The sequence below is a fragment of the Malaya genurostris genome, chromosome 1, assembly GCF_030247185.1.
Source record: "Malaya genurostris strain Urasoe2022 chromosome 1, Malgen_1.1, whole genome shotgun sequence".
NCBI lineage: Eukaryota > Metazoa > Arthropoda > Insecta > Diptera > Culicidae > Malaya > Malaya genurostris.
In genome coordinates, this window is record NC_080570.1 from 2,381,224 (window position 1) to 2,401,909 (window position 20,686).

Genomic DNA, 20,686 nt, shown 5'->3' on the forward strand with positions numbered 1-20,686 from the left:
CAAAATCAAAAATGCGATTTGTGTTCAAAACAGTCTAGACAAACAACCAGCGTTAAAATGATTGTTTATGTATTTTTGATAGAACATTTTATTCAACTAAAATCGATACGACAGAGTTATTGCGTATTAGTGAGTAGTACAAGACCGCTGCGATCTTTCTGAACAATAAACAGAACGAAAAAACCTTCTTGGTTCAATGAGAAGAAATTATTACTCTGTCGCATCCTGAAATCGATCCTCATCCTCTTCTTCTGCTGCTGCTGCTGCTGCTACTCCATCTTCTACGTCCACAACCTGACCCAGTTCAATTGGTGGCTCAGCGGCATTAACCACATTGCCCCGCTCTTCTTCCACCACATCCATCACTTGGTATATTATATCGAAGCTACTTTCTGATTCGCTACTGTCCCGCGAACCCCGTCGTCGTCGTCGTCGTCGCATGATTTGTCTCTGAGCGCCACTTCCACCATTATCGCCATCATCATTATCATCATCATCATCATCATCATCACCATCAGCGATGTTTTCCGAGGTAACTTCAACGGTCGAATTTACCTTGATACTGCTGCCTGTCAAACCGTAGAAACTTACTGGCAGATAATTTTTCTTGGTGGCCACAAACTTCCAGCCCAAATGCTGTCGACAACTGGCACAGAGCTGGCGAGACGAAATTTCGTTAGGTTCTCGGAATGTTCGTTCGATGTACTGAAAAAAAAACACTTACCGTAATTTGCCATGCGTAACCCGGAAACCAGCTGAATGCCGTCGAGGGACGGTCCACAACGAATGTGGAATTTTCCTTGGTTTTGTAGATGGTCAACGTTTCATGAACGTATCCGGACGGATTACAGTAGCTCGTCTGGACGCCCTGTTTGCTCATGGCAAAGATTTCATTGTAGCTGGCGATTTCGTTTTCGCAACGTTTACACATAAAATAGCATGTCTGGAATCTCTGAAATACAACAGCGATTTAGAAAAAAGAGAGTCCGAACCCAATATTGTCGCAGTATGACTTACGTTGTCTAGTGATTTGTTGATCACCAGCATACGACTGATAACAGCATCGGCCTGGTAGATCAGTCTTCGATCTCGTTCATCAATGGGAACATTTCTTGCCAGCCAAAATGACAGCTTGACCGGATCGCTAGGAACGCTAGTAATCTTCAAAAACGCCAAATACCGCTCGACCTTTGCCAGTACCTCCTCGGTCCCGTACTGATCGTAGACAAATTTTGGCCACACCATGACATGTGACATGAATGACTTGAATCGGTGTGACAACTCTTTCTTGTTGCTGAATGCATGGCGCTTCATTAGATTCGAGCAACTACTCAGCAACGGATCAGGCAGTAAAATCTCCGGTAGGATAAGAACATCTGCCCTTCTACCAGCCGTGTGGCGCACCATGCGAAACCTTTGCAGTGCGATGGTTTTCACCACAATCGATCCACTGGTGTCGTGATCGCCTCGCTCGAATACTTGACAGGTTACGCCATAGTAAAATTTGTCAGGAAACGCAGTTCGAAAAATTAATCCGAACTTTACTCCATCCGAGGGGTCGTTGCAATTCAGAGTAGCCTCATTCAAGATCATTGGGACAATTTCTCCAGGAAATACAATCGAATGATGGGTACAGATTGGTAGACAGAACACTTTCCCTGGCTCCAAATAATCAACTCCTTCAACACGCTCCAGTTTGCCAAGGTACTGAAAAGATATCAATATGACTACGGTTGCATTTTAAGGCATTACATCGCTAATTTACGGCATGTTCTGTTGGCAGTTCGGTATTGTAAGTTGCCGCCGCGGTCAGCTGCTGCTGCTCTCGGCTATGAATGTAATCGTCAAACAATCGATCAGCATCCGAATCGTCCAACCCATTTTCAGACGAATTGTTAGATCGTTCAGTGCTGCTACTGTCACTGGGGGCATCAGCTTCCATCAATTCCTGCTGATCTGAGCTACCTTCTTCTTGATCCGAACCTCCCACTGGTTCCTCAACAATTGGACCATCGTCCAGTTCCTCCTGTGCCTCGTCGTCATTAACCGAAACTTGCACAAACCGCATCCGACTCAAACGCTGACTGTGTCCCTGATCTCGCTCCGGCAAATTTGGCAGTTCCACCGGCAGAATCGGAACCTCATCGGACCGATCATCGACTGTCTCATCGTTTTCCATTGGTTTGAAAAGTTTTTCCGAAAATTTCACAGAAAATTTTTTCACTCCCTTTGTTGACAACGATACTACTGTGGTAATTTTTGTTTTTGTTGAAACGCATGGTTGCCAGATTGATCAAAACATTCGTTGGTTCACAGGATGAAAAATATTCAAAGCATTGTCAATACCAACGGGCAAATCACTCTCAGGTTTGTCTGAATTATGATTTAGTTTAGAAAAATCGAGAAGAGATGGCCACGTTATCGAAATGACTGAATGAGCAATGAATTCTTACTCGACTGCACGATTTTTCAGTGCTCGATCGGTTCAGTGCTAGAATTTTCGCCTGAGTTGGCTGCTCGATCAACCCGATTGACAGTGGCACCGACGACACGACCAGGCACTTCGAAGAAAAATCAGCATTAAAACTGTTCGCTAACGATTCACCGCCAGTTACCACAAATCTAGCGACCCCTTGTAAATGATAAAAATAATCTTCTCGAGCAACACTGTTTAAGTTGCTATGGACTAGTTACCAAGGAACCCCAAAACAAATAAACATGTTTTGAAAGCGGTGGAATAGTTCTATTAGTGTTAAACTTTGTTCAAATTAAGCAGAAATGCATTTAAATGAACCCGATTTTCGGAATTTAATCGAAACTAAGGATGAAACCAACGAACGAGGACAATGATCTGCTTCCAGCGATTCATCCGTACACTTCAACTGCTAGCTTTTCTGGGCAGTAGGATTCGGTGTAATATACCGGTGTCAAAACTGTTTTGTGTCGGTTGATTGCGCAGAAGTGGAAACAGTATTTCACCTTGTTGGCCACTATTCGAGGATTACTAGTGGAATTCCACAAAGAAATCATTTTACCGTACGTTATGTAGGTACCGCAGAGCTCTAGCCTCGCTCAGCTCATTGTCGGTCATTTCCATGTCTTCCTTCTCACACAACGGTTTCAAGTCAAGCCCTGAATTTTGAACTTGGCTTTATAAAAGACATAACTCATACTCCTCATTTTTTACATTCCGCTCGAGTCAGGTAAATCCATTAAAATGTTCTGTAATATAATCACCCCGATTCTGCAATCCGACGGATTTGTGATACGAACGAATCTACACTTTCGTTCGAGTTCGAATTTTGCATTCTTGATTCCGTTCGACTTGTATGATTCGATCGGCTCTCGTTCGGGAACACTTGAAATTTCGAACACTAACCATCAAAGCTGTCAACACTAGTTACACGTTCTATATTATTTATATTTTCCATTCCTTGGTAAACGAAACCGTCACACTTGTATAAACAAGTTAGAACGATTCTAAACCGAGCAGAAGTCGTACGTACGCAAGTCGATCGAGTAATGTTCGAAAATTTAACAACTCGAACGAATGATATTCGAGTTCTTACCCAACTCGAACGGAATGCAGAATGGAAATTGCACATTCGATCGGAATATTTCGAATCGATCGACGTACAGAATAGGGGTGAATAACCGATCTGAAATTTATTTTGTTTACATTCATCTTGCCTTCGATATGCAGTAACCAAGGTTATGGTGACTGTTATTCAAAATCAATAAATATATCAACTTGTGCTGCCAGTTTAAAAAAATTCACTACACGCTTAAAAATAGTTACTCAAAAATGAGTAAGATGTCACTCATCTACAGAAAAAGTGGAACAACTCTAATTTAGAGTAACTCCGGAGTTACTCAAATTTGAGTTCTTCCACTGGAAACGATATTTGGGTAAAATCTACTCATTTACTGAGTAATGCTTTATTTGTACATGTACCAAAAATAGAATAACTATCACTCAAATTTTGAGTGAATTTTTTTTTCACATATACCAAATTTACAAAAAAATGCTCCTTTTCTGAGTGTTCCCCTGTATTAAAATATTAAGTAATTGAACTCAATGCTATATCAAGTGGTGGTTGCTTGGAGTAGTGTGTTAATCGCAAATTAACATACATGTCAGTTATGCTCAGGCACCAATCATACACTTATTCCTCATAAATGACATTTGAGCATATTCGGTTTCATTCTAAAGCACAACACGGAGTTTATCATTCCGGTTTTTGCAGACACAACACCGGTTGTGTTGAGCGACTCACCCTCGAAATACGCGATCTCACTAACAAAATATACAACCTGTTGCTACAAATGGTTATTACAACTTTCAGACTGATCTTGCGAATAGTAACAAAAAAACGAGTTATTGTGTTAAACTCAAATTTAGAGTAGGAGTTACTCAATATCATTGATGATAACTACTCAATTTTTGACGTTTCCATGTATCATTAGAAAATGAGTAATTAGTACTCAAACTTTGAGTAACTTTTTCTAAGCGTGTAGCCTTTTCGATTTGACATTTCCAGTTACTGAGGGGTAGTTAAATTTACGATACAGTTTTGATAGACGAGTGGCAGGTCGTGTCGTCGGTGGCACTATAAATGTCATTGAATATTCGCTCATTTTATGAATGTGTTGGTGTAAAAGTTGTCCCTGGTTGGCGGTTCAATACATAGGACGCTGGTCTTACAAGCCAGTTGTCGTATGTTCGAGCCCCGACCTGGAAGGATTCTTAGTGTCAGTAGGATCCATAGTACTAGCCATGCAATGATTCTGTACACTAAGAATCGGCTGCGAAGTCTGTTGCAACAGAAAGGCCAATTTCCACAAAAGGAATGTAATGCCAGGACTTTGCTTTGGTGTAAAAGTTAGGCGATTTAAGCTAATTCACTACACTCCAGCTATACAGGAATGATTGATGCTGACTAAGGTAGGCCGTTTTGTTAATTTCCAGCGAATTTCAACAGTTTATGCTGGAATTCTAAGAAGAACTGGTTACTTACTAGTTATGTATATCCGGAAAAACTGTTTTTCAATTAAAAATAAACTGAAAATCAGTAAGAAAAGCCCACAGTCCGCATCTTCTCACTAAATTCCGACAGATTTCCGAATCAACCGGTTGTAGGCCAAATTCATTCGGAATCGGTTGCTGCACTGGAGTTTCGGATTTGATTCGGAATTCATTATGATTTCCACATGGAATTCCGAATGAAAATTTCTCGCCGATTCGGAATTGATTCGGAATCCATTCGGAGCTGATAATGTGGGTGTGTGAGATTAGCGAGTGATCAAGATTGATTTTTTAGAGGTGCAGATGTTTTTTTTACATATTTACGTCACCCCGTGATTTGATAATGTAACAATCGTTTTATCCCAAGTAACCACGACGCATTATAACTTTACATTAATCAGACCCTGTCAGCTTGGAGCGAAATCAATCTTTAGTTCAGCAACGCCATCGAACGGCATCACATTTAACATATCATGTCAATCGTATGGGTGTGGAGTGCTGCTATTTTGGCGCGCACCAATTTGGCATTTCTCTCCCTCACTTCTATGTACGAGATTCGATGCGGATTCGCCTGAGGGCGCCATGTTCGCAAAAAAGGATGTTGCCAATTATATGTTCGGGAAATGTGAGAGCTGAAAATCTTGTTAATATGAAGTCTGCATTAATTCAGCTTTAAAAACTCGTGTAAGATTTGATTAAATGCAGCTGAGTTACACATGTGTTTACAATGCTTTTATAAAGCTAAAAAGGGCAATTATTAGACTCTTATACGATTATCACTCTTGTAGTTATTATTAAAGTGTCGTTACTCCAAAATATAGCATTGAATGTCGATATATAGCACGGCGAAAGGTTGTTGTAAAATAATGCTCAGCTTCGTTTTGAATGCAAATGTAATGCACATTGCTTTAAAGTATATAGGATTAATTACACTAATACATTAACAATGTAAAAATAGAGTTGTAAATGTGCAGTGATGTAATGAATATGGTTACTTGGGATGATTCATTTTGAATAAATTTGTATTTGAATAATTGGGATTGGATTGGAATGTTTTGGAATGACAGTAGGATTGTAAAATAATACAGACTAGTGTGAAATAAGAGCGACTGAAACATTTAAACCACTTGAAGTTAACACTGACAGATTTTCTGACATAATTTCAAGCGAAGTCTGCTAAAAATCTACATTTTCAAAATGTGTTTCCTTCTGTACATTTTAAGTTTCTAGATATCAAATACACTTCATTTGGGCTTCAGAAGTTTACGCATAAATGATAAGTGTGTCGTCACCTTTTGATATAGAATACTTTGCACATAAGAATAAAGTGCTGAAGCTGCATCACCCAAAATAATGGCGATTTCGACGACATCTGCTAATGTTCGCCAACCCACTGAGAAAGTAGTTAGATCTTGATGAACGTTGAGGGTTTATTGGACGACTTGGACTGAACGAAATACTAGTTCAGTTTCTTGCAACAATTTGTTGTTTTTTATATATGAATTGTGTGAAAAATTGGGTGTTTTCTTCACATAAAAAATGTGTGGTTATTCTAAGCAAAGGAGAAGTGTTCTAGAGGTATGTAATTCTTCTTCAAAGGAAAAGGTGAGGACGGGGATAAAACTCATCATGTTGAAAATGATTGGATTTTTCATTGCATCTAGAAAATTGGAATGTATTTAGAAAAAACACATTTGGAAAAAGTTTTGCCTTTTAACAGTGTAAGTAATATGCCCGCTGCTATAAATATCTGCTATAAAACGTTGCGTTCAACTCAAGTGTTGGTAGCGTTTGCTAAGCGTGTACACAATTCCTGACCGACGGCCGCTTGCATCGAATGTGTCAAAAGAAGGATTTGAATGTTTTGCTTTAGTTTTCAGCGCGACCCCAGCTAGTTTTTTTTTCATTTATCTGTCCATTTCCACGGAAAAATCTGGGTCCCCAGTGAACGAAGGCAATGTCGCATAGTTCCAGCAGCGAGGAGCAGCGTTTCAACGCTTTCTACAGTGAGGTAAGCAAGGAGCTGTTTGCGAGTGTGTAGTTCGAACGAATCCATTCTGTGATTGGTTGCAGGTAAAGCAAATCGAGAAACGAGACTCAGTGTTGACGTCTCAGCAGCAGATTGAACGGTTGCTTCGTCCGGGTGCAACGTATTTCAATTTGAATCCATTCGAAGTGCTACAGCTGGAACCGGAAACTCCAATTGAGCAGATCAAAAAGAAATACCGCAGTTTGTCGATTCTCGTGCATCCGGACAAGAACCCGGATGATAAGGATAGAGCTCAACAAGCGTTTGAGGTCATAAGCAAAGCGTACAAGGTTCTGGAAAATGATCTTACCCGTAAACGTTGCCTGGAAGTATACGAGGAGGCGAAGGGTAGAACTGACATGATGATTAACGAGAAACGAAAAAAGCTGCGTAAGGATGGGAAATCTGACTTCATTCCGGAAGATGATCCAGCCAAATACAAACACGCCGTCTACGTTATGGTTATGAAATTGTTTGCGGATATGGAACGCCGTCGTCAGCAACTGGATGTTCGCGATCAGGAAGAACGCAAGCGAAAACGTGAACAGGAAATTGAAGAAGAGGAACAACGTAACTATCAAAAGGAATGGCAGAAGAATTTCGAGGAATCTCGTCAGAATCGGGTTACTAGTTGGCAAAGCTTCCAAGCAAATGCCTCTACTTCGTCATCTTCTGCTGCCACGTCATCGGCGATGTTAAAACCCGAAAAGCCGAAGAAGGTCAAGAAAACTAAATACACTTCGTTCAACCCACCCAAAATCAAGCCGGAATCGCGATAAGCCACGACAGGGATTTTTTTTTATTTTTTTCACTAGTGCTTATTCATTCCTGTTCTTCGATTCTACAGATTGAAGAGTCAAGGATATATTTTTTTTTCTGAGTGATGAATGGAAGCGAACCTACACAAGCGACACGATTATTGTTTGATACTTTTAGAATCCCGTACAGATGTCGAAATTCGTCTTTTATACTATCCTATTTAAGGCATAAGAAGGAAAATAATGCATTTTTCTATCGCACTAATAACGTATTGCTATCTAGCTTTGGTGAGATAACTACGAACCGATTGCGATAGCCAGATTTAGGTTACGGCGATGCAATCCGAAACAGATGAAGCAGTGTAGACATGTTAATGCACAGCAGACGGCTTGAAATGTATTACGAAATAAGACAGAATTTACATTAGTAATGGAATACAACAACAAAATACAATCCGGAGTTGTTTTCTTTTTGGTGTCCTTTTTCGTCTTGGACGAGACGTTGCAGTTGATGATTGAAATAAATCTGCCACAGTTCCATTTCAACAAAGGAAATTTTTCCGTACTGCCCATGTCTCTTCGAAAGTTATTCTAAGTGATTGTATACGCGTACCCACGGCACCGTCTTCAACGTATACCGGGATTTTGTATTTGGCGTTACCTTATTCGACACTGCGTACGTTGATATTACCCGAAGCGAATGTTTTCGTATCACGTTCACATTTAAACCTAATTACATGCTCAGTTTATTGTAGTGTTTCAATATTAGCTGTGCGTACGCTGTTGCAATTTTAGTTCTAAACCATTCGTAGTTCTATTTCTATACCAGTTTACCGAAAGCCCTTATTCTCCGCTAACCAAAAAGTCTACAGGGTCCTATAATCGAGGTACTACATCGAAACAAACAGATAAATTGATCAAAATTACAAACATATTTTTTCACTTTCACTATAAAATAAATTGTGTCTTGTAGTATTTTATCCCAGTCTGTTGCAAAATGGCGTGTTTTTCCCTTTCTCATATAGAAAGGTTATGCAATCACTGTGAAAACCGACTTTTGAACCAAGGTCCGGAAGGGTTGACCTTCATCTACCATTCGACTCAGTTCGCCGAGTACGCAAAATGTCTGTATTTATGTCACATTTTTTTGCGCTCACTTTTCTCGGAGATGGCTGAACCGATTTTCATGAACTTAGATTCAAATGAAAGGTCTTGTAACCCCATACAAAGTTCCTGAATTTTATGCGAGCCCGACTTCCGGTTTCATAATTACAGGGTGATATGCGCGAAAATAATGGTAATAAGTGAACTTACTTTTCTCAGAGACGGCTTAATCGATTTGCACAAATCTAGATTCAAATGAAAGGTTTAATTGCTCCATACAAAGTTTCTGAATTTTATTTAAATCCGACTTCCGGTTCCGTAATTCGAGGGTGATGAGTGAAAAAATTTATATTTCTTATTAGTTCCTCTATTTTTTCAGGGATGGCGTGATCAATTTTACCAAACTTAGGTTCAAATTTTAAGGTCCCAGAGTTCCGAACAAAACTCTCAAGTTTATCAGAATCTGATTTCCGGCTTAAAATGTGTTAAAATTTTGATACCGACACTTAAAGCGGCGAAACGAAAAACGTAAATCTATTTCTAATCTGGCCTCAAAGCTATTCCAATTATATATTCCAAAACGGCTTTTACACACTTTTCTCAGCGATAGCTTGACCGGTTTGCACAAACTCAAGTTAAAATGAAAGGTCTTATAGTCCCATATTGAATTCCTGAATTTCGGTTCCGGAATCACAGGATCAAGATTGTTAAATAGTCATCCTAAAGAAAACGAAGTAGGTTCACTACTATATGTACTTCCAGCATCGGAACCCGAGAACCGGTATTATCGAAGTACGACCACCAACTAACATGACGTACAAACTCTACTAGTTTTTATTCGAATTTTTTAGATTTTATACGATTTTGCCATCGTACTCTAAACGACGATTGAAATTCTTCCAATAACCGAACTTTTGTGAACACTGATTGTCGTGAAACTAACTGTCAAACAGTTATTAAAATTTCCAGTAAGTGTCTTTTTATCAACCAAACGAACGAAAAAAGTCTTGAGGAGTTCATCGAATGGATTGAGGTATAGGTGCTAACGTTTTTAAAACATGGAATTTACTTCATTCGATTTTGTGTTGTTTTTTAAATTCAAAAATCCAGAATTTAAACCAAAGGAAAACCAACAAACAAAAGATTACCGAACAATCCGCTAGATCCATTTGCTTTACAGTTTACTGTAGCTGTTTGACAGTTCAGCAATTACCGAACGATCGGTAATCAATTTAATTGCTGAACTGATTCCCGAACGCTCAGCTGTTGAAAATTCGGTAGAAAATTACCGAATTCTGCGATATTTTCTAAGTGTGTAACAGATCGGCTGAAAAGTTCGTATCGTTTCTATGAGAGGGCGCAACTAGAATTAAATCCATACCATTTTCAGTTAGTACTAACCTTCAAAAGATACGTGTATAAATTTGACAGCTGTCAATAATCAGTTTGTGAGATATTGCATTTTGAGTGAAGCTACTTTTGTTATTGTAAAAAAATGGAAAAAAAGGAATTTCGTGTGTTGATGAAACACTACTTTTTGATGTAAAAAAGTGCCGCCGATACCAAAAAATGGCTTGATGAGTGTTATCCAGACTCTGCACCGGGCGAAGCAACAATTCGTAAGTGGTTTGCAAAATTTCGTACTGGTCATATGAGCACCGAAGACGATGAACGCAGTGGACGTCCAAAAGAGGCTGTTACCGATGAAAACGTGAAAAAAATCCACAAAATGATTTTCAATGACCGTAAAGTGAAGTTGATCGAGATAGCTGACACCCTAAAGATATCAAAGGAACGTGTTGGACATATTATTCACGAATATTTGGATATGAGAAAGCTTTGTGCAAAATGGGTGCCGCGTGAGCTCACAATCGATCAAAAACAACAACGAATTGATGATTCTGAGCAGTGTTTGGAGCTGTTATATCGAAATAAAACCGATTTTTTTCTTCAATATATAACAATGGACGAAACATGGCTCCATCACTTCACTCCGGAGTCCAATCGACAGTCAGCTGAGTGGACTGCACGCGATGAACCGAACCCAAAGCGTGGAAAGACTCAACAATCGGCCGGTAAGGTTATGGCGTCTGTATTTTGGTATTCGCATGGTATAATTTTCATCGACTACCTTGAAAAGGGAAAAACCATCAACAGAGACTATTATATAGCGTTAGTAGAGCGTTTGAAGGACGAAATTTCAAAAAACGGCCTCATTTGAAGAAAAAAGTTTTGTTTCATCAAGACAATGCACCGTGTCACAAGTCGATGAAAACCATGCTGAAATTGAACGAATTGGGCTTCGAATTGCTCCCTCATCCACCGTATTCTCCAGATTTGGCCCCCAGTGACTTTTTCCTGTTCTCAGACCTCAAGAGAATGCTCGCTGGTAAAAAATTTAGAAGCAATGAAGAGGTAATCGCTGAAACTGAGGCCTATTTTGAGGCAAAGGACAAATCGTACTACAAAAATGGTATCGAAAAGTTGGAAGATCGCTATAATCGCTGTATCGCCTCTGATGGTAATTATGTTGAATAATAAAAACGAATTTTGGCAAAAAATGTGTGTTTCTTTTAAACGATACGAACTTTTCAGTCGAACTGTTATATGACAATACGGGCCAATTTTCACTAGTCAACTAGGTTTTTCAAGTGATTGCATAACCTTTCTATATGAGAAAGGTGAAAACTTGAAATAATTTCTAAAATCGCCTTAAAACTATTCCAATCGGTAGTCATTGGCAGTAGATGGCCAAACAAATTAATTGCGGCCTTCCTGATTCCCGGTTTTCGATTAACGAACGAAAGTTTTAGCCATTGACTCAAAAATAGATCTTAATCCCTTTTCTCGAACCGGCTTTGATTATGCCGGTTCCTGGTTTCTGTAGGTTATACCAGTTTACGGACAATTCTTTTTGTTTTTCAAGAATCAAAGAAAATTATTTTGTAGAATACGTCACATCTATATATAAGAATATGTGAGATATGAGAAAGGCATCATTACACCACTAGGTGGATTAAAACAGGTTTTTAGAGTGGACATCGGTTTCCAACATACTCCTCACTACTACTAAAAATGACGACTTTTATACATCTTCAAACTTCAATCGTGTTAAGCATAAGAATCAATGAAAGATAAGAACGTTTCGGCGTCATTACAATCAAAACGGAGATTAGTCTTCGAATGTCTATCACGGGTGATTACAGTTGGTTACGGTCTCCTAACAGCATGTCGGCATAGGTTCGTGATTATTCTGGCAATCGAATGTTCTGCTTATTCACGAGCTGTCAAACACCGTCAAAATTAGTTGAATGCATTCTTATGAAAACATTCACACACAACGGAATGACAGACGGACCGTCTGAATCCCGCATTAGTCCGACCCGACTTCGACTATTCTTCTGCTTCGGTTATGGTAGAGCTGTAAATGCTCAAGGAGTCCGCATAGTTTTGATGCATGGATCGTTCATATCTTACTGCCACTCTTTCCTAAGATAAATTTGAACAGTCGAAAGCGGCAGCCTAGGCATCAAAGTAAATCATTTTTTCTTGCACCCAGGAAAAAAACAATAAATTCCGAATCAAATGTCGGACGATTCAACTGAAAGTCTGTGGACGATAATCTTAACAAACTAACCTGTAAACCTGCTGCCGACTTCAAACTCATCACAGTTTTCTACTAGTGAAGTGACTAGTGTTAACTATACTTACAATGACTACCGATGAAGGCCTCGTCGTGTCGCACATTATTCCGGCGTAGAGCGAATGAAAAATCCTTTTTATTAAATTCAAACTATACTCTCATAAATCGTGAATATGAAATGACGTTGAGAACCGTACGCCACATCAAAAAGTCAAACTGCTGCTGGCAATGCCTACTATGTTTCTTACAACAGTTTAATTCATTATTTTGAAATTCTGTCAAAAGTGTCTGTTGTCTGGTGGTTGGATGGAAAATACACTGAACACATAAAACCAAAAAATTGTTAGATTTTCATAGATTTTATTTCTGTATAATATATATATTTACACAACAATAGCAATCTTAATAATGCCTTAGAAGTATCGCTGCATTTTCATGTTTGCTTTTACATGCACTTATGTTAACGGTATTCAAATTTCATTCCAAATAGTTTTGTTTTTATCAGATATTCACCCAGAAATTACATACCTCCACGTTGTTTGTTATTCGTTAAATTTTCAATTAGAAAAAAAAACAACACACTGCTCTCCAGGTGTTATTATTGTTCAAAGAAGAAGAGAAAAGGAGTATTAATGTACGAAGAAAACGGAAAGATTAGTTCAACCAGGCACAAAATACCAACCAATGATAACTAAACAACGATGCAACCAGAAAGCGGGGGCGGGGTAGTTTACCCCCTCCACTCTACCTAGAGGCTTACCAGATTAACGCTAATTATCAATTAGATACGTTTATACTGTCTATTGAAGAAACGACTTGCTTTTTTCTTTCCACCTCATTGTTACGCACTAAAAGAAGCTTTACTGTTTGCCAACTGTATTCTGGATTTGGCTAAATTCAATCACTTTATCTTTAATCCAGAATGTGTTCATTTTTTTTTGTGTTTTAGTTTTTTGTTTTGTCATTCCTACGAACTATGTACAAAATAAGTATTAAATAATATTATTCATCACAAACATATTTTTTCGTACTATTTGTACCTTTTGATTTTCCGCTGATGCGGTTTTCCTGGGTAGACTTTTGTCCAATCGGAAGCGTGTATCTAACTCTGTAATATTGCATGCAATTCACACTTTCAGCGATTTTTTTTCCTCTTTCAAGATTGGATCGATTAGTAGTACATTGTGATGTTCGGTTTTTGTTTCTCAATTTTGTTTTTGTCTGAATTTTGAATCCCTACCTTTGATACATTTCATTACTTCACAAGAATTCAACAAATCTTAACCGAAAGAAAAGAAATAATTCTATAAATCACTTTGATCAAAACAATGTTGAACAAATCGGGAATGTGTGAAATTTCTCTGCACTACCTCTTTACACCGCAAGGTAGAATCCGAAACTGTGTATGGGGGTAGAAGAAGTTCGCATGAATAAGTGGTGTATTCCGCGCGGATTAATCCACATTTAACGCGCTCAATATGAGCGCATCCAACTGGACGACGCACCGACATGCAGAATTGTTCCGAAGATGTTCTGTTTCAGGTTTTGTTTTTGTTCTTCTGTGTTTTGCTCGATTGTAACGCTGTAGTAAAACTTCAACGTCTGAGAGTGTGTGAGTTGAGTTTGTGAGTGAGCCCCGCTACCAAAATTAGGTTAGATTTTTTTTTCCTTAGTAGTACTACTCTCTTCTAGGGAATCAGACGAAAGTAGAATAGAAATAAAGATGACCTCAAATGTCCCTACTTAACTAACACACACGGTTCGCTCCTTTCACATTTCGATTTAGTACAACAACGTCTGTATCTCGGTGCAGTGCAACACATGTCAGTAAGCACGTAAGGCGAATCAACGCTAGCTAGGACAGGGGATGTTCTATGTTTTCAAGGGTCTTTAAATGTTCTTAAATTCCTGAGGTACGTTCGTGTGTGGATGTGTTGTGTGTGTGTGTTTCTGTCTGTATCTACTTTACTCTGTTTTCTGCTTCAATTTGACCCTTCGGTTCGTGTTTAGTTAGAACGGGTTTCTCAGACAGATTCAGCAGAGCATCCCGCTATGGATTAGTAAAACAACGGTGGCCACTGATGGTGATAAGGATACCGTTGGTAGTATTGTTGCAACCGGTCTCACTCCTTTGTACGGTGCTGGCTCGTGTTGTTGGCGCTTCCGCTAGATGGTGTTCCATTGCTTTGGTGGTGCTGACTGCTGCTATGGTGTTGCGGATGATGTTGATGATGGTGTGGGTGGTGGTGATGAAGATTTTGGTGCGAATGTTGTAACCCACCACCACCACCAGCAGCAGCGGCTGCTGAAACTGAATTCATTCCTAACTGCTGCTGTTGTTGCTGCTGCTGCTGGTGATGACTATTGCTTCCAGCTAGATCCGGTTGGCGATCGATTCTACGTGGCACCAACACAACCGAACCATCTGCACTCTGCTGCAGACTGTAGTGCTCCGGAGAATACAGGTTACCCTCGCTGTCACGTAGGTTCTGTTTGGAAACATTGAATCCGGATGATTATTCGTTCGTTGGTTGCAAAAGTGAATTTTTCAACTGAACTTACCTGAAACACGTGACGGTGCAGGGCAGCAAATTTGTCCCGTATTCTCTTTCGCTCCGAAAGGACGACATCCTGATCGTGCAGCAACCGTTCCTTGCGCATTTTCATTTCCTTCACTTCGTCGGCTAGTGAAACGATCTGGTCCAGTTTGCGTTTGCGACAGTTTTGAGCAGCGACCTTGTTTTTACCACGTCGCCGAATGTCTCGGATTAGCGAAAGCTGTTGTTCGTTCAGATCGTACTTCGACAGACGTTCGTTGAATTCGTCCATCGGTAGATTTATGATGTCCTGCACCGCAATCGGGATCTGAAGGTTACGGGCGCGCTTTTCATCTCGAGTCAGATGTTCCTCCTCGCTCTTGCGGATCCGTTTGTCTCTCGTCTGCGGCTTTGGATTGGCACCGTTGTTATGCGGCAATGTGTAGGTGTGGTTATGATGAATCACGTCATGATGAAGACTTCGAGCTGCAGAAGCAGCGGACGGATTCTGACGGGAAAAGTCCAGCGAGTACGGATATTTCATATCCACTGAGGATAACGGATTATGAGCACTGGTTTGATCTTCCTGTTTCGTAATCGGCCCGACCGCACCTTCCAAGTGGTTAAGCGATGTCGGTGTCATATAGTCGTATTCGTACTTGATCGGTATGCTGGCGTTTAATTGGGCTTGATGATCAACGCCTGTGGCCGGTGTGGTATTATTCGACGGCGCCAGCGCCGGAATCGTTGTGTTCTGTTCCTGGAAGTATCTTTTGGCAAACATGTGGTGTTTTTTCTGGGCTACCGGGGGTTGTCTTGATACATCGCCGAGTCGACTGCTGCTGTTGTAGCTGTAGTCGAACGGTCCTCCGTACTTGTTATGGTACTCCTGTGCGGAATCGCTTCCACCGTCACCCCACTCACCGTCGGATAGCGACGGGACGCGTTCCGATCCCATCGAAGAAACGGCACTATCACTGGATGCGTCCAGCCGATCTCCGGAGGTTGTTCCTCCGGTGGTAGCTCCGTTCGGACCATGACCACCACCGTTTGCCGATCCGGCCAGAGATGTTTGCATGGCACCGGCTGCGGCTGCAGCCGACGCAGCTACAGCAGCACTGGACATCAGCCCACCCAAGTGGGTCGAATTGTTGAGACCAACCACTGAGCCTCCGCCGACGGCACCGCCCAGCACGGACGAATTGCTGCTACTCGTATTATGCTCCAGCATGCGCATGGTGTACATGCCTGTATTGGGAAGAGATAAAAAGGAACAAGAATTTTGATTAGAATTTTGATATATTTTCAATAGGTTACAAAAATAAGGATGCGATGGAGGTCTCACACATTTATCAAAAAATTTCAAAAAAAAAAAACTTTTGCCCAGTGCGATTACTCGAAGGGGGGGAATTTTCCACCGCCATCGTGTTGTATGAATCATACTGGCAACCGTGCTATTGTAACGAAATGAAAATTAATCAACAAAACGGAGTAGGCCTTGTTTAAATCACACGTGAAAATTTTGCTGCTGTCGAAATTTTACTAGATTCTACGTTGGTTAGTCAGAGAAAACATTTTAAAAGAGGACCAATTTAGTCGCTGGTATTATCAACATTTAGTGATAAATATGCCATAAATTCAGTTATCAATCGGAGAATTTGGCACTTAGGCCAAGGCAAACCCGCTCAGAAAAACGAGAATTCGAATGAATTGAAGTGTGAACCATGCAATAAAACGAGAAGATGAAAAGTGCGTATATGCAGGTAAATTTGGTGAAACATTACCAGATAACTTCTAACACTGCGAATAGTGCGGACTAAATCCTAATTGCTTTCAGGGCTAATCAATCTTATTGAACGTATCAACACTTGCAACATGTGTGTTTCTGCGAAGTATATTTGCTTGTGAGTGCACTGCCTCAAATTGATTACGAACGAAAAAACATTTTGCATATACTTTTGTGAAAATAGTGACTTTGTGGGAATGTAATGATCGGGCACAGTAGAATTAAACGGTACAACAACAGTACTATTAGTGAAGAAATAATGGAATTTACACGACATGTAAATCAGTAGTAACATGGAATACACAGATAATAATATTTACATCTATTTCCATGCACATATTAGGAGCAGGAAATTGAATATAAAGTTACTCCTCAGATCTTTACTTTTCAATTTACTTTAAAAGCAAAACTAAGCATAAATTAAAATGTGTTGTATAATTCATTGAAAAATCATGGCATTTTTATTTACTTTTACATCAATAATGGTTTTCAATCAAATTTTTGTTTCAATTCATGTTTATCTCAAAGTATCATTGAATGTAACGTGTAAATTTCATTACATTTTTCTGTGTAGGTATGGGTTGAATCGAAAATTTGATTGGAAACCTTCATCAATGCAAAACTGAATTCGATTGCAATAATTCTTCAATGAATATAACTGTATCTTTCAATTAACGCTTAGTCTTGCAATTAAAGTATATTGAAACGTATAGAATCGTAAAGTAACTTTATGTTCAATTGCCTGCTCCAAATATGTGCATGAAAATAGAAATAAATTCACAAAATATTTTTATCTGTGTGTACTTGGGAGAACTTTTCAGAGCTCTGTGCCACTCGGCCTGTGATATACAGTGAAGTCTCCTACAACACGTCTCCTCTGTTCGAATTTACTTATTAGTCAAAAATTTGAAGCCATTTGATCCGGCAATGAGTTGGGAAAAGCTCCCTCGGGGACAATGTGATAGTGAAAGAATCAAGAAATCCAAAAACGTATTTGTTTGCTCCAGGCATTTCACAAGTTTTGATTATGAAAATATATTCATGAAAGAAACTCGTAAAAGGTAAAAATCAGCTGATAACTGAAATTGATTTTTCTTATACCTGCGTTTAGTAATATTAGGAAAAAATATGAAAGGGCATACTTTTCTTTACGTTTCGTCTTAGACTCGTCAGTGCAGAGCAGTTCAAAATTGAACACCTTAGTGCAAACTTAAACAGTTCAATTTGAACCGCTAAGCAGACGTAAAGTTAATGCTATTTACAAAACACTTTTTCAATTGGCACCGAAGTGCCAGTCTTACAGTCTTTTCTGACGTGCCGAACGAAAACGTCTGTTTTCAGCTGGCCGATTCGTTCGGCACGTCAGAACAAACACGGCACTTCGGTGCTAATTGAAAAAGTGTTTTGTAAGTAGCATTAACTTTACGTCTGCTTAGCGGTTCAAATTGAACTGTTTAAGTTTGCACTAAGCAGTTCAATTATGAACGGCTCTGCCAGACAACTCTAAGATGAAACGTAAAGAAAAGTAAAAACGGTTATGTGCCCAAAGCACAAACTTAGCAAAACCCCTAAATGATCATATACGAATGTGCAATTAAGAAGAAATCAGAACACTCAAGATGACATTCTTGTCAAGGAATTTTTCATGACTGAACTATTTTAATGACGTATGGAAGATTCAGAGGCCGAATTAATCACCGGTGGTTCTGAAGCCTTGGATGAATTGTTGGAGGAGGCAGATGGGACCGAATATGTATTTGGTTACATTGTCCGTAGCCTTATGAAGGATTTTCCAATAATCGGAAAAAGAACGGAAGAAGTTCTTGAAAGTTCTAAAGACTACTTCAACCTTCTCAGGAATCAATGAATGTAACCAATAAAATGAATAGTTTTTTTTTTCAACTATCTACATAACATCGAAAGTGGTGATTCTGAACCCATTGGTTTTGAAAATCCTATAGATTTTGAGAAGCAAATTTTTGAATATTTCAAAAAACAATTGCCTGACATTCCTGATATGGATTGTATGCACCCATATTTCTAAAAAAAATATTAGGATAAAACATGATACAAAATGAAGCGGAATACCAAGAGAAATTCAGCTCAAATATCTGATCATGTAACGCAGAAAATAAGAGATTCTACGAAGTTTCGATCCTTGGTAGAATTATAATTAATGTCTTAATTTTATAAAAATAGTTTTATTTTAAACCGGTTATTAATATACGTGTCTTTTGACAAATTGAGTAGGTACTACTTAAACAATTTTTAGTTATTTTCAAGAATTCAAGTTCTCGATAAAAAAGAGCCAATTTATCACTAGAAAATGATTTTACAGATTTAAAGCGGTAAGTTGACTGCTGGAAATATTTCTCCTAGCAGTAACCGCTCTCGAAATTCAGGCACGAAATTAAAAAAACGCTGTTTCTTGCTCTTTTTCCTCTAATCGGTGTAGCACAGAAGCTGGTATTTGAACAAAAATGGCGTCGCAGAAGAAGTTCTAAGTAATCGGAAAAGTATAAACAAAAAAAAAACAGTGAAACATTTTTTCAAGGATTAAAAAACTAACCGCAAAAATCAAACTAAAAAATAAAAATCTCGATGATTTTTTCATATTTTTTTTCTTTTTTAAACTTAATGCATATTTATTGGTAATTTGGTTAAAAGTGAAAAAGTTAAAACTGAAAAAAAAACAATTAGACATATTACCGCTTCTAATGGAAAACAATCATTTAAACAATAAAATATGAGCAGAGCTCTGATTGAATAAATTACGGGTAGCGGTATGTTTCATTTGGAAGTACTATATCTCGAAAACGGTTACTTTTAGAAGGAAGGTCACTGTGCGTAAATTTATTGATTTTCGTGTGTAGAATTATACTGCATTATTTAAATGTTTTCAATTCCATCAGAAACTAAAAGCTGAAAAAAAACAAAAAAATATTTCAGCTGTTATTTTTCAATTCAAACTAACCAAATTAACAACAGATATAGATTTTAAGTTTACGGTAAACATAAATAGGAAGACATTTATAATATTTCATTTTTTTCAATGATTTTTTACTTTTAGAAAGATTTTTTCAATCCAAGAGTGTCCAATCGATTTTCTAGCACTTCTTCGCGACAAATAAATGGTTTGTCATATTGATGCCTTGTGCAATATTTAATTCCAAGCGGAGTTTTATGTGAAGCTTGATGACCTGATTACTCTGGAGGTGCATTTTATTCATAGATTTCTTAGCAGTGAGCCTGGTCGTTGGTTTTATGCAGTTTTTAGTACGAAAAAATTGCGAGCTCACATTAGACAGAAGAAAACGTTAGGAAAGATATTAAACCTCCTCATTTCAAGCAGGCTCACAGAGGCTCGTATGCTGACAAAGCAAAATATAAAACATGGTGCCTTCTCCGAAGTTGAGCTATTGCAAAATCTAACTTGAATTCTATTTTAGGTTAAGATAAGATTAGCTGTTACGCATCGTTCATTGTTAAGGGAACATGTGGAATGGAAAAAGAAAACTATATACTAGTTACTAGTCGAATTTGACAAAAATTTTAGTTCGTCCACCGGATTACATCTCTATTTGAATCCATTTCCGCACCTGTAATGGCAGCTGATTCAAAATTAGTAATCACATGGTCACGTGTTTTTACCTAGACACATATATGGTGATAGCATCGTCTAATCGTTCTCGCTCCGGTTTGTCTGCAGTCAAAATTCGCCGAAAATCAACGAATGAAGCGAACTTAGACTCAGAATTTTCACATCAACTCACTACGAATTGTTTACTGTTACCATGACACTT

General features: G+C 38.8%; 3 protein-coding genes across 7 annotated transcripts in view; 1 reads left to right on the forward strand and 2 right to left on the reverse strand.

Moving 5' to 3' along the window:
• Positions 1-61: 61 nt before the first annotated feature.
• On the reverse strand, positions 62-2,262 carry LOC131429477 (protein cereblon-like). The gene is made up of 4 exons (XM_058593619.1): positions 1,766-2,262; positions 1,018-1,707; positions 725-952; positions 62-657 (listed from the first exon to the last, which is right to left on the reverse strand). Exons 1-4 carry the CDS (start codon positions 2,177-2,179, stop codon positions 211-213), a joined length of 1,779 nt encoding a protein of 592 aa, XP_058449602.1. The 5' UTR covers positions 2,180-2,262; the 3' UTR covers positions 62-210.
• A 4,570-nt stretch (positions 2,263-6,832) lies between these two features.
• Positions 6,833-8,267, forward strand: LOC131429533 (dnaJ homolog subfamily C member 8). The gene is made up of 2 exons (XM_058593716.1): positions 6,833-7,037; positions 7,100-8,267. Exons 1-2 carry the CDS (start codon positions 6,984-6,986, stop codon positions 7,832-7,834), a joined length of 789 nt encoding a protein of 262 aa, XP_058449699.1. The 5' UTR covers positions 6,833-6,983; the 3' UTR covers positions 7,835-8,267.
• Positions 8,268-12,900: 4,633 nt separating this feature from the next.
• The window catches only part of LOC131429539 (segmentation protein cap'n'collar), a 120,670-nt gene continuing 112,884 nt past the window's right edge, over positions 12,901-20,686 (reverse strand). For all 5 annotated transcript variants that reach the window (XM_058593746.1, XM_058593757.1, XM_058593737.1 and 2 more), the window contains 2 exons: positions 15,123-16,345; positions 12,901-15,049 (listed from right to left, as the gene is read on the reverse strand). In XM_058593746.1, coding sequence (XP_058449729.1) covers positions 14,684-15,049; positions 15,123-16,345 — 1,589 coding nt within the window. In that variant the 3' untranslated portion in view covers positions 12,901-14,683. The remainder of the gene's footprint in view (positions 15,050-15,122; positions 16,346-20,686) is intronic.